The sequence below is a fragment of the Sus scrofa genome, chromosome 7 (genome assembly GCF_000003025.6).
Source record: "Sus scrofa isolate TJ Tabasco breed Duroc chromosome 7, Sscrofa11.1, whole genome shotgun sequence".
NCBI classification, from domain to species: domain Eukaryota; kingdom Metazoa; phylum Chordata; class Mammalia; order Artiodactyla; family Suidae; genus Sus; species Sus scrofa.
The window spans coordinates 39,152,269-39,165,836 of NC_010449.5; the positions used below are offsets into that span (position 1 = coordinate 39,152,269).

The 13,568-nt window shown below is 56.9% G+C and overlaps 1 protein-coding gene across 6 annotated transcripts in view; it reads left to right on the plus strand.

Annotated features, from left to right (window-relative positions):
- The window catches only part of TMEM63B (transmembrane protein 63B), a 27,410-nt gene extending 14,585 nt beyond the window's left edge, over positions 1–12,825 (plus strand). For 4 of the 6 annotated variants that reach the window (XM_005666056.3, XM_001929553.6, XM_013977979.2 and 1 more), the window contains exons 11-24: positions 3,201–3,281; positions 3,746–3,869; positions 4,998–5,131; positions 5,210–5,347; positions 5,467–5,620; positions 7,246–7,352; positions 7,554–7,640; positions 7,842–7,907; positions 9,073–9,235; positions 9,889–9,994; positions 10,949–11,116; positions 11,348–11,463; positions 11,631–11,711; positions 12,036–12,825. In XM_005666056.3, the coding sequence (XP_005666113.1) occupies positions 3,201–3,281; positions 3,746–3,869; positions 4,998–5,131; positions 5,210–5,347; positions 5,467–5,620; positions 7,246–7,352; positions 7,554–7,640; positions 7,842–7,907; positions 9,073–9,235; positions 9,889–9,994; positions 10,949–11,116; positions 11,348–11,463; positions 11,631–11,711; positions 12,036–12,221 (1,711 nt within the window). In that variant the 3' untranslated portion in view covers positions 12,222–12,825. The remainder of the gene's footprint in view (positions 1–3,200; positions 3,282–3,745; positions 3,870–4,997; positions 5,132–5,209; positions 5,348–5,466; positions 5,621–7,245; positions 7,353–7,553; positions 7,641–7,841; positions 7,908–9,072; positions 9,236–9,888; positions 9,995–10,948; positions 11,117–11,347; positions 11,464–11,630; positions 11,712–12,035) is intronic. The other 2 variants (XM_021098786.1, XM_021098787.1) reach the window with 2 other exon arrangements.

Here is a 13,568-nt window from a genome sequence, read left to right on the forward strand (position 1 = left end):
GTGGGCTGTGGCTATGGCTGGCAGCTGTAGCTCCAATTCGACTCCTAGCCTGGGAACCTCCATGTGCTGTGGGTGCAGACCTAAAATCCTAAAAAAAAAAAAAAATTAGAAACTGGCCAGTGGTCCTGATTAGCAACATTGGTGGTGTGTATCAGGATTCTGTCTGTAGGCAAGATCAGGATTTAGTGAGATCAGTGGACCTGGATCAGAGGTCACTTGTTGTTCTGGATCAGGATGGGATTGGGGTCAGAGTCCAGGCTCCCATGTTACGGAGAATGACTGGCTCATGGGTAAATACTCTTTCATTCAATGTGCATTTATTGTCACCTTGTGTGCACCAGGCATAAATGAACTAGAAACAGGCCCCGCCCTCATACAGTTTATACAACAGCAGCCACAATTAGATCCTCAATCACTGATCAGTATGAGAGAACGATTTGGGGTCCCATCTGGGGTTCAAGCTGTGCTCAGCATTAGGGGGCAGTCTGGGTCAGGATTAAGGACAGCATGTGCTCTGAATTAGGTGACATCTTAATGTTACCGTCCAAGCAGAATCAGCTGGCAGCTTGTCCAGGCAAGTGCTTTCTTGACGGTGTCTTTTGAATACCTGCTATGTGCCTGCACAGGAGCAGGAGCCTGGGGATGTGGCAGGATACAAAGAAAAAGCCCCTGCCCTCTTCTCCTTCCATCCTCATGGGGCGAGGCAGATGACAAGGACTTGAGGTAGTAATAGACACAGTGTCATGTAGGGGTAGGTGCTAGGAAGAGAACCAGCATGGAGAGGGACAGAGTGAGAGGGGTCAGGGAGGGTTGCTATGTCCAACGGAGTGGGCAGGGGGCGTTCTGAGAGGGTGACATTAGAGCGGAGCCCCCAGCACAGTGAGCGAGCGAACCGTGGAGATGAGCGTCCACTGATTCAGCAGATGTGTGTTATACACTTACTGTGTACTTCATGCCAGGGAGACAGAGAGCCAGGCCCCATCAGTGTCTGAGGAGCTCACAATCCAGGTTGTCTGTTTCAAGGATCAGGCTGTGGTTTCGTTTACAACACAGTCTGATTAAGGAGTTCCCGCTGTGGCTCATTGGGTTAAGAACCTGACATAGTGTCCGTGAGGAATGCGAGTTCGATCCCTGGCCTTGCTTAGTGGGTTAAGGATCCGGCATTGCCAGGAGTTGTGGTCACAGATGTGGCTTGGATCCGGTGTTGCTGTGGCTGTGGTGTAGGCCAGCAGCTGTAGCTCCAATTTGACCCCCGGCCTGGGAACTTCCATATGCTGCAGGTGCAGCCCTAAAAAAGCAATAAATAGGAGTTCCCGTCGTGGCGCAGTGGTTAATGAATCCGACTAGGAACCATGAGGTTGCGGGTTCGGTCCCTGCCCTTGCTCAGTGGGTTAACGGTCCGGCGTTGCCGTGAGCTGTGGTGTAGGTTGCAGACGCGGCTCGGATCCTGCGTTGCTGTGCCTCTGGCGTAGGCCGGTGGCTACAGCTCCGATTCCACCCCTAGCCTGGGAACCTCCATATGCCGCGGGAGCGGCCCAAGAAATAGCAACAACAACAACAACAACAACAAAAGACAAAAAGACAATAGGCCAAAAAAAAAAAAAAAAAGCAATAAATAAATAAATAAATAAATAAAATTATTCATTGGGTTAAGGATCCAGCATTGTCACTGCTGTGGCACAGGTTCAATCCCTCGCCCGGGAACTTCCAGGGCGCCGCAGCCAAAAGAAAAAAACAATTAACAGTCAAAACAACCATTCATTCGTTGAACCACTCATTCAGGACAGCATAGTGGGTGCTTATTGAGCACCTACTATGTGCGGGCTCTTGGCCCAGGCCTGGGTACATGGTGCTGAGCAGGAGCCTGTGTCCTCGTGGACCTGGCTCCCCGTCAGTATCGGGCAGGGTCTGGGGTCCAGGTCTGGGACTTTCTGGATTGGCAGACTGACCCAGCAGAATCGAGGGATATCTGCACAAAATCAGGGAACCTGTGTGATGGGGATTAGGGGATTAGAGATTAGTAAGGTGAAACTGAGGGCTCAGCCTGACACAGGGGAGAAGGCCCTTCCAAAGAGGAGCGCTAAAATGGTTTGAGCAACCAACAGTGTCAGAAGAGAAGTCTGGAACTTCCTGAGAAGTGTTTTTCAATATTCCCATCCCAGATTTAAGTTTGCAAATTTTCATGAGTTTGCATGGTCCGTCTTGTTTCTTTAGCACCATATCTTATGCATCTCTAACACTTGGTGTGTCCTTCATTAAAAATTCAAAAAAAAAAAAAAAAAAGCCGACAGAGCTCAGTCTAGATGAGGCCTTAGGATCAAGGAGCAGTGTGTGATCAGGGTGAGAAAGAACACGCTCCCCCATTCAGCCTGCAAGCATCCCTCGAGCCCGCCAGTTACCGAGAGTCCATCTGGTCAGTCTCACATCAAGGTGGGGTCAGTCTTGGGTCTGGGTAATGGGTCAGGTTAAAGGATCCGTCTCCAGCCAGAGGTAGAGGTCAGTTTCAGGTCAGGTTTCAGGATCAACCTCTGGTTGGTCTTGGGCCAAAGATCATTCCGTAGACCAGGGTTGTGGGTTGGTTGGGGTCAGCTGATGGTCACAGCCAAGTGTTGGACTGTGACCAAGTCTTCTGGGAACCAGGTTAAGAGACCAACTATGGCTGGAAACAGCTTCTCTCAACTTAAAGTTTACAGCCCCAGACAAGTGTCAGACCGTAGCCATGACAATGTCCCCAGCGCCACCCCCCCCACTCAGATAAACATGAGGAGGAATTTTAAAGTTTTATTTTTTATTTATTTATTTTTTTTGTCTTTTCTAGGGCCGCACCTGTGGCATACGGAGGTTCCCAGGCTAGGAGTCGAATTGGAGCTGTTGCTACCGGCCTACACCAGAGCCAAAGCAACGCCATATCCGAGTTGCATCTGCGACCCACACCACAGCTCACAGCAACGCCAGATCCTTAACCCACTGAGTGAGGCCAGGGATTGAACCAGCAACCTCATGGTTCCTAGTTGGGATTGTCAACTGCTGAGCCATGAAGAGAACTCCTAAAGTTTTATTTTTAGGGAACCGCTGTTTTTGCAGACTCAGAAAAAGGGAGCTTGAATAGGGGCTGTGTATCTTGAAGGTGATGCGGTCACAGAAAGTGGGGGGCAGGGGGGCAGGGTCACTGCAGAAGATGACGGTGAACTGTGTTTCAGGGAGGCCTACCCCAACTGCACGGTTCTTGAAGCCCGCCCGTGTTACAACGTGGCCCGCCTTATGTTCCTCGATGCAGAGAGGTAATGGGGCTATGGGGGGGGGCAACACCTCAGGGCACCCGTCCACTGTGGAGGGCATCCACGCAGGAGCCTGGCTGCCCTTCCCATGTTTCCCAGGACATTTGATTTCAGTTTAACCCCTGGAGGGCTAGTGAGTCAAGCTCTAGAAAGAGCAAGGCCTAGAGGTTAGAGTTTGTTTCAAGAGGACAGGGACCCACTGTCCCCACTCCATTTGAGGACATACTCTTCCTTGGCCACAGTGTGAGAAATTTAGGCCGGACTGTAGGAAGAACTTCTTGCCCTCAAGGGATGGTGGGGAGATCCTGGACTGGGGACGTGTCTGGACTATGCATCCTTAACAAACCCTAGAGCAAGCTGGCCCCTGTCCTTGGGGAGGGGGCTCCATGACCCCAGAGCTGGGCCACTAACCCACCCTCCAGCCAACCGAGCTGGGCAGTGGGTGACCAGACACCCGGGTCCCACAGGAAGAAGGCTGAGCGGGGAAAGCTCTACTTCACAAACCTCCAAAGCAAGGACAACGTCCCCACCATGATCAACCCCAAGCCCTGCGGCCACCTCTGCTGCTGCGTGGTGCGAGGCTGCGAGCAGGTACGTGGTGTCCTCTGCTCAGAACTCTGGGCCCCCAGGCTCCTGACAGGTGAGGGGAGAGTTGGAAGGTCACAGGGAGACAGGTCACAGCAGAGATGGATGCACCCCATGGCGGGGCCTGTCCCACAATGCCAGGAACACACACACACACACACATGCAGGTCTTACACATAAACACCCCAAAGTGAAGAGACTCCCAGAGGAAGCAAAGTTGGGGCGGGGACTCAGCAGGGAGCAGCCCCTCCCTCAGCAAGTCCCTATCTGTTCCTACATCCTTCTTTTTTTTTGTCTTTTTCTAGGGCCACACCTGTGGCATATGGAGGTTCCCAGGCTAAGTGTCTAATTGGAGCTGTAGCCACCAGCTACACCAGAGCCACAGCAACACGGGATCCGAGCCGTGTCTGCAACCTACACCACAGCTCACAGCAATGCCAGATCCTTAAGCCACTGAGCAAGGCCAGGGATCGAACGCAACCTCGTGGTTCCTAGTCAGATTCGTTAACCACTGAGCCACGATGGGAACTCCTGTTCCTACATCCTTGAAGCCCTAGTCCCGCTGTAGGGTCTGTCACCTGTCCCTACAGTGACCACGTTCTCAAACCCCACCTCAGAAGAGGGCCGCCAAGAGCACAGCTTGTCGTGTTTACTAGTCCTGTGGACTTGGGCAAGTTTCTGAACCACTCTGTGCCTCAGTTTTGAGGCCATATTACGGATGAGGCTACTTGTACCTACCTCTCAGGGTGGTTGTGAAGAAAAGTGAGCTTAAAGCAGAGCCTGGGGAGTTCCCGTCACGGCTCAGTGGGTTACAACCCCAACTAGTATCTATGAGGACGCAGGTTCAATCTCTGGCCTCACTCAGTGGGTTAAGGATCCGGCGTTGCCATGAGCTGTGGTGTAGGTCACAGACGCAGCTCGGATCCTGTGTTGTTGTGGCTGTGGTGTAGGCTGGCAGCTGTAGCTCCGATTCCACCCCTAGCCTGGGAACTTCCATATGCCGTGGGCGTGGCCATAAAAAATAAGAATAATAATAAAGCAGTGCCTGGGCCGCTGTGGGCTCCAGGCGGTGCCCTCTGGCAGCTGTGGCCACCAGCAGCTCTGACCAGGACCATGCCTGGCCCGTCCTGGCAGGTAGAGGCCATTGAGTACTACACAAAGCTGGAGCAGAAGCTGAAGGAGGACTATAAGCGGGAGAAGGAGAAAGTGAACGAGAAGCCTCTCGGCATGGCCTTCGTCACCTTCCACAATGAGACCATCACCGCCATGTGAGCCCTGTCCCCCAGTCCCACCCCCAGGGACCAGCTGGGGCTCCAGGCCCCAGGTAACCATGCCCCCCTCCCCAGCATCCTGAAGGACTTCAACGTGTGTAAGTGCCAGGGCTGCACCTGCCGCGGGGAGCCCCGCTCCTCCTCCTGCAGCGAGTCTCTGCACATCTCCAACTGGACCGTGTCCTATGCCCCCGACCCCCAGAACATCTACTGGTGAGCAGAGCAGGGTGGCAGGGTGGCTCTGTGGGGGCCCTGGGTGGGGGAGGAGAAGCAGGGCCCAGCAGCGCCGGGGGAAGGTCAGGCCCCAGGGTGACACCTCCTCCCCTTCCCAGGGAGCACCTCTCCATCCGTGGCTTCATCTGGTGGCTGCGGTGCCTGGTCATCAACGTGGTTCTCTTCATCCTCCTCTTCTTCCTCACCACCCCGGCCATCATCATCACCACCATGGACAAGTTCAATGTCACCAAGCCTGTGGAGTACCTCAACGTGAGGCCTACACCCCACCCCTCCACGTGGTATCCCAAGATGCAGATACTGGGCCCCGAGTCCCTCCTCAGGGAAAACCAGACACCCACCTGCCCTGTCTTGCCCCTGTTCTGCTTTTCCAGCCCAGCTCCACTAAGAAGGTCCCACAGGACCATGGGCTGCAAACCCCTCTGGGCACCTGCCCTGGGCTCCCTGCCCCCTTCCCCCAGGAGAGGCCTCCCTTGGGTTTACACACACCCCGAGGGGCTCCCAGAGGAGAGAGAGAGCCTGGGACCAGTCCTAACTGCCCCTGTGACCTCAGACAAGGGCCTTCTCCAAATCCCTCAGTCTGTCCAACCAGAGTAAAAGTTCAGACTAGATCCTTGGCTTCCAAACTTGGATTCTGATGCCCTTTATCAGAAGAAAGTTTAGGAGTTCCTGTCGTGGCGCAGTGGTTAACGAATCTGACTAGGAACCATAAGGTTGCGGGTTCGATCCCTGGCCTTGCTCAGTGGGTTAAGGATCCGGCATTGCTGTGAGCTGTGGTGTAGGTCACAGGCGCGGCTTGGATCCTGCGTTGCTGTGGCTCTGGTGTAGGCCGGCGGCTACAGCTCCGATTGGACCCCTAGCCTGGGAACCTCCATATGCCGCAGAAGTGACCCTAGAAATGGCTAAAAGAAAAAGAAAAAAAAAAAAAACGGAAGTTTACATGAAACTCAATGTGGAAGAGTGAGGTCGCTCAGATGGCAGAAGTGGGGTGGCCACTTCTGCTGGTGTCCCCTCACCCCTCCTGCCAACCACACAGCAAACCTCCTTGGAACCTCAGATTTTATGGGAAGGCACTTGGAAAATCACTGAGTGATAATAGCAGAATAGATAAGGCCCAGACTGCCTTCAGATCCTACCCCACTGCTTACTAGCTGGATAATTCACTGACTCTCATTTTGCCTCAGTTTACTCATCTGTAAAACGGGGTGATATCACTATTGTAGGAATTACTGCAGGAAAAGTACATGATCAGGAGTTCTCCTGTGGCACAGTCGGTTAAGGATCTGGCATTGTCACTGCTGCAGTTTGTCACTGCTGTGGTGCGAGTTCAGTCCCTGGCCTGGGAATGTCCACATGCCATAGGCTCAGCCAAAAAAAAAAAAAAACGTACATGCTGAGTGCTTGGCACATAGTAGGTATTCAGAAATGCTAACAAGCGTAGTTCCTATTGTGACTCAGTGGTAAACAAACCTGACTAGTATCCATGATAATTCAGGTTCGATCCCTGGCCTCACTCAGTGGGTTAAGGATCTGGCATCGCCATGAGCTGTGGTGTAGGTCACAGATGCGGCTCGGATCCCGTGTTGCTGTGGCTCTGGCGTAGGTCGGCAGCTGCAGCTCCGATTCGACCCCTAGCCTGGGAACGTCCATACACTGCGGGTGTGGCCCTAAAAAGACAAAAAAAGAAAGAAATGCTAACTGCTACTCTTATTCACCATGGGATCATACGTATGGCCCTGGCCCTCCAGATGTCCCGGACTTCTGACCTGTGGCCTTGGGACCTGGGACACAGGCTCAGGGGTCGGGGGGGCAGTAAGCAATGCAAGCTGAGCCTGCCAGACTGCCACTGCCTGACGCAGCCCCGGTGCCCTCTGCAGAACCCCATCATCACCCAGTTCTTCCCCACTCTGCTGCTGTGGTGCTTCTCGGCCCTGCTCCCCACCATCGTCTACTACTCTGCCTTCTTTGAAGCCCACTGGACACGGTGAGACACCCCCCACCCCCACCCCACACACGGCCCTTCATGGTAGCACCCCAGGGTGTGCACCCTCTGCCCCTCAGGCTCCCTGTCCTGGGCAGTCCCAGAGCTGGCAGAGGAACCCCACCCCCAGACCCCATACAGGCTGGGGGAGCAGGCGTGGGCGGCCAGCTCACCCGACCTCTGGCTGTGTGTCCCCTGCCCCAGCTCCGGCGAGAACAGGACCACGATGCACAAGTGCTACACCTTCCTCATCTTCATGGTACTGCTCCTGCCCTCGCTGGGACTGAGCAGGTGGGTTTCCGAGGGAGGGATGGGAGCTGGGGGGTGGGGTGGGAGGGAGATGGGAAGCAATTCGGGCTCCCTCCTTCCCTGCAGAGGCAGGGGTCCCATGCCTGGGGGGCACATCCCCAGAGCTCGTGAATGGAGCTCCCCCTCTCCTGGTATTCTGGGCCATTCCAGCCCCCCACACCTCCCGTCTCCTCTCCTCTCCAGCCTGGACCTCTTCTTCCGCTGGCTTTTTGACAAGAAATTCTTGGCCGAGGCAGCTATTCGGTTTGAGTGAGTGACCAGGGTCCCCAGGGAAGGAGACCAGATGGCGAGCATGGGGTACCCTCCATGGGGGGTGCAGCAGAGCTCCCACCCCTGTAGTGGGGGGGGCCTTACATCCAGGTTGGGTGGGGCCATCCCTAAGGCCGCCCCTGTGGGCTGTGTCTGGTGTATACATGGGATGTTCCGGGGTCTGTGTTGGGAACCTCTCCAGGTTCTGAGGTCACCCTCCAGGTGTATTGAGGGCTTTGGGGCACTTGGGGGCTTGTATCCCAGTGCTAACCGTGGGAGCCCCGAACTTCACTGGGGGAGAGGTCTGCTGTGGGATCTTGGTCACGCTGCAGGGTGACGTGGGCAGTCCTGGAGGCATCCCTGAAGGTCTCTGGAGTCCACACCCCTGAGCTTCGACAGAAGGCTCTTGGGCTCACAGCTGAGTGCCTGTAGGGGACTCTGGGCTCACACTCTGGGGTGTTCCTGGGCACAGGTTCTGGGAACACCTCTGAGGTCTTGGACTATTACCCAGAGGTGTGACTGTGCGGTTTTGCATGGGACACCTTCCCTGGGAAGCCCTGTGGGGGGTTTGGGTGGGCACATACGGTGGCTGTGGGCACAGGCTCCAGGGGGTCTTGCTCTATCTGTAGTAATCTTGGGCTAACTCGTGGGGTGTCATAAGTAGTGACAAAGATCCCTGGGCTCCTCCCTCTGAAGATCTCTGGAGGAGGGTCTCTGGAGCTTGAATTGGGGGTGTCTGAGGCTCATACTCTGGGTTAAGTTAAGGTCTAAGGCAGGGTGCCTTCTGGGTATTCCTGGGGCTCATACTCTTGGGTCTCGGTGAGGGGCGCTGGCTGGCTATGGAGATCCCTGGCAGTCATGCCCGGAATGCTCGTACCCTTAGGGGTCTCCAGCACTCTCTCCAGGGTCCTTAGGGGCACAGGTTCTAGGGGTGCCCCTGGGTGCACTCACACTGAGGGGGGGTGTCAGGGATTAACTTTGGAGCCATCTGTAGAACTCCAGTGTGGCCTCTGGGGTTCACACTCAAGGGGCACTAGGATGCAGGAGCTTTGAGAGCTGAGCTGGAGGGTCCATGTGGAAGAAGGCATCGTTGGGGGCGCTGGCAATGGGCAAGGGGCCACCTGGTCCCCCAAGGGTGCAGAGCTGGAGCACCTGGTGCCCGCAGGTGCGTGTTCCTGCCAGACAACGGCGCCTTCTTCGTCAACTACGTCATTGCCTCCGCTTTTATCGGCAACGCCATGGACCTGCTGCGCATCCCGGGCCTGCTCATGTACATGATCCGGCTCTGCCTGGCGCGCTCGGCCGCAGAGAGGCGCAACGTGAAGCGGGTACGGCCGCCCGGGGGCAGCCGCGGCCCGCACAGCGCTCCCTGGTGGGATCAACGAGAAACAGCGGCAGCCGTGCTAGAGTGGGGAGGGGCGGGGCACAGAGGTGCTGGGTCTTGGGAAGTTGAGGTCCGTGGCCCTGGGTTGTCTCCTTCCCATCTGGGGCCTCAGGTTTCCCATGTGTACAGCAGTGGGTCAACATAGCTAATCCTGAAGGCCCCTGCCAGTTCAGAGTCTGTGATGGGGTTGGGGGAGGTCTGGGTCTAGACTTAGGGCTCCTCTGCCCTAACCCCACAGGAGGGCTCTGGACATTCCCTTCCTGGGCCCACCCACCTGCCAGGCCTTGACCTCTCCAAGGCCCCTCCCTAGGCCCTGCCATTGTACCCACCCTGACCTCTGTCTCAGCACAGCCCCTCTCTCCATCGGCTTTGCCCTGTGCTCCCCTACCCTGGACAGTGGGTTCCTCCTCCCCGTGGCTTCTTTCCTGGCCCCTTCCCTGCCCTACCCTGAACAGTGGGTTCTTTTTCCCATGGCTTCTTTCGTGGCCCCAGGGTTCCTGGCCCCCCTTCCTCTTCCCACCTGCCCTGAGCCCCTCCAGCCCGCCCCACCCCACCCCTCCCCTCCCTGAGCCACCCTCGTGCCCATCTCCCCCCCAGCATCAGGCCTACGAGTTCCAGTTTGGCGCAGCCTACGCCTGGATGATGTGCGTCTTCACGGTGGTCATGACCTACAGTATCACCTGCCCCATCATCGTGCCCTTCGGTAGGCACCGCCGCGCCGGGACCTGGGCCCTGCTCGGGGGGACCCAGGACCTCTCCCACTCCACTTTAGCGAGGCAGGCCACTGAGTGGACAGGGCCCCGGCTGGGAGACCGGCCCCTCGGGCCTCCCACCTGGTCCCTGGTTCAGTCTGGGGCCCAGCCTGCGGGGAGGAGGGAAAAAGCCATCCCAGCTCAGGCTGGACTCAGCTGGCGTGCTGGGCTCCGCACGGCCACACTCGCTCACAGCCCGTGCCTTCACTCACGCGCGTGGCCTTGGACACGCATCACAGACCCCCTGAGGTGTCTGCACACACACTCCTACACAGCCCTGCACATTCAGGAAAGAGCTTTGGATGCCAGGGTGGGCTTTCATGGACATATCCCGCGTTAACTGAACTGTGTGACCCGGGCAAGTCCCTCTTCTTTTTGAGGAACGTTAACAGCTTCTCGTCATCATCTCCATTACAACCTCCACCCGCGGTCTCTCCCTTCCCGCCTCCAATATTCCTAACCCTTCACCACCCTCCCTGGTTTTCAGAGGCTCCAAACTCCCAAACCAACTGCCTCATCCCCCTTTGAAATGTCCCATTCCCTTGGCCTCCAGGAAAATAGAACTTACCACCTAATATATACTCATCTGTTTCGGGGCAGGGAGAGGAAAAATGATACAGGTTTTAAGAGGATGCTTGCTGAGCCAAACAGATGGATCTGGACTAGTAGCATTCCCAGTGAGGGGCTGCAGAGTGAAGGGCTTGAGGCGGAGGAAGCTGAGGTTCTGTGGTCCTGCAAGGGGCGCGGGGCGAGGGGCTCAGGGCTTTATCCTCTCCTGGGACTGGGGCAGAGGAAGGGGAGGCCAGCCCTTGGGCAACCTCAGAAGGCCCAGGACAACCCGTGACAGACACGCAGAGGTCCGGCCACGCCAGTTCCAAGGTCAGGGCCCATGTGGCTTCCCCCAGGGCTCATGTACATGCTGCTGAAGCACCTGGTAGACAGGTACAATCTCTACTACGCCTACCTGCCGGCCAAGCTGGACAAGAAGATCCACTCGGGGGCCGTGAACCAGGTGGTGGCCGCGCCCATCCTCTGCCTCTTCTGGCTGCTCTTCTTCTCCACCATGCGCACCGGTGAGGGCCACCCCCACCTTGGGGACCCAGCGGGGGCAGGGATGGGGGCAGGGGTGCAGAGGAGACTCCCACCCATGTCCGGGAGGCCACGAGGGCCGGGGGTCACAGGCAAGGGGCCTGGGAGCGGCCACAGCACATGGGAGCGCGGGTCTGTATTCAGAAGGGCACAGAAGCCCCTGGGAAGGGGGTCCAGAGGAGGAGCAGCAGCCCATTCTCTGCCCCCCGCACCAGGGTTTCTGGCCCCCACGTCCATGTTCACATTTGTGGTCCTGGTCATCACCATTGTCATCTGTCTCTGCCACGTCTGCTTCGGACACTTCAAATACCTCAGTGCCCACAACTACAAGGTGTGGGGCCGGGGGGCAGGGGGGTGGCTCGGGGGGGGCGGGGAGGGGGGCAGGGGAGTGGTTGGGAGCAGAGGGTTGGGCAGCAGAGGTGCCAAGAGGGAGCCAAAGGTATGGGCATCCCCCGCCCCCGTCCCCCATGACCCCTGACTCACTCCGGGCCCCTCAAGATCGAGCACACGGAGACAGACACCGTGGACCCCAGGAGCAACGGACGCCCCCCCAGTTCTGCCGCTGTCCCCAAATCTGCGGTGAGTACCCTGCTCCGTGGCCAAGGAGGGCTCACAGCTTTATCTGAGACATTTACCCGGAGGCAGTTGTCCGATTTTGTGCTCCTGCCCTGGACGCCTGGCCAGGGTCCTCCGGCAGAGACCCAGCCCCAAAGCTGGAGGACCCGTTAGTGGTGCAGAAGAGGAAGCCTGTTCCAGACCCCGGGGGTGGCGGGGAGCAGGGGCAGGAAGAGGTCCAGCCTCTCGGGGTGGGGGCCCATCCACCTCTCCCCAGGGAAAGGGTCACTGCCCCTTCCCCCACAGGCCCTGAGAGTCCCCAGCACCCACACCCCTCTCTCCCTTCAGAAATACATCGCTCAGGTGCTGCAGGACTCAGAAGTGGACGGGGATGGGGGTCCTGGGAGCTCGGGGGACGAGCCCCCGTCATCCTCGTCCCAGGACGAGGAGTTGCTGATGCCGCCTGACGGCCTCACGGACACAGACTTCCAGTCCTGTGAGGACAGCCTCATAGAGAATGAGATTCACCAGTAAGGGGAGGGAGGGCCCTGGCGGCCTCGACCTGCCCCCACCCGCCCCGCCCCCCACGGACACTAAAAAAAAAAAAACGCTAATAATTTATTAGATCTAAAGCCCTTTCCTCCCCCATCCCCTGCTTTCATTAAGGTATTTAAACCTGGGGACTTCACCGCTCTCCCCCACCACGGAGGGAGGGAGGGAACCCCCCCAACCTCAGTGAGAAGAGCCCCGAGCCGGCCCCGGGGCAAAGAGGGGTGTGGACAGGGTTCCCCCAGATCAGTGTCCCCCTAGGCTAGTAGTGTGATCAGGAAAGGGTTAATGAGAGCCAAGAGGGGTGCCTGGTGCCATGGCCGGAGACCTGGGCAGGGGGCCGGCAGATCAAGAGCTGCCCCCCCAGTTCTTGCCTCCCCCCAAGACCCCCAGGGATCTGGCACTCCAGGGGAGTGGAGCCTCCAGCCCCTACGGGGTTGCATGAGAGGGAAGGGGTGCTGAGCGGGAGGAAGAGCCAGGGGGGTGACCTGGGGGTGGGGGGTGGGCATGGCTGACACTGGAAAATGGGTTTTTGCACTGTTTTTTGTTTTTTGTTTTTTTTTCCTTTAAAATAAAAATGAAAAGAAAAGCCTGGAGGCAGGTGTCTGATTTTGTGCTCCTGCCCTGGACGCATGGCCAGGGTCCAGCCACTCTTCTCTTGCCCAGAGAACCTGTGGCGTCAGAGTCCCCACCTGCCCCGAGCAAAAGACTTCTTTCCTGGAGCCTCACTTTCTCACCACTGGAGAGGAGAGAGCAGCAGGAGGGGCCTGCCCCATCCAAGTGTCACCCTCTCCCCCTGCATCCCTGTCACCTCTGCCTCTGACCCCTACCCCAGGAAATGGTAAGACCACTCAGACTGAGGGACAGGGACACAGGCCTATACTCGGAACCCCCAAGACCCACACAAATGCGACAGAGACGCGGGAGAAAAGCCAGGCAAAGTCCCAAGTTCCGCATTGGTCCAAGAAGGCTTCCTGGAGGAGGAATAACCCAGGACAGCCGCTTCCAGAAAGGGCTGGAGGGAGAGAGGCAAGAAAATGGGGCCACGGAGATGGACCAAATACGGTTATTATTGTTTGTTATCATTGTGGGGGTTTTTTTTAATCATTTATTTATATTTTTTTTCTACTGTACAGCATGGTGACCCAGTTACACATACATGTATACATTCTTTTTTCTCACATTACATGTTCCTTCATAAGTGACTAGATGGCGTTCCCAGTGCCACACAGCAGGATCCCATTGCTAATCCATCCCAAAGGCAATATTCTGCATCTATTTACCCCAAGCCCCAGTCCCTCCCACTCCCTCTCCTTCCCCGTTGGCAATGTC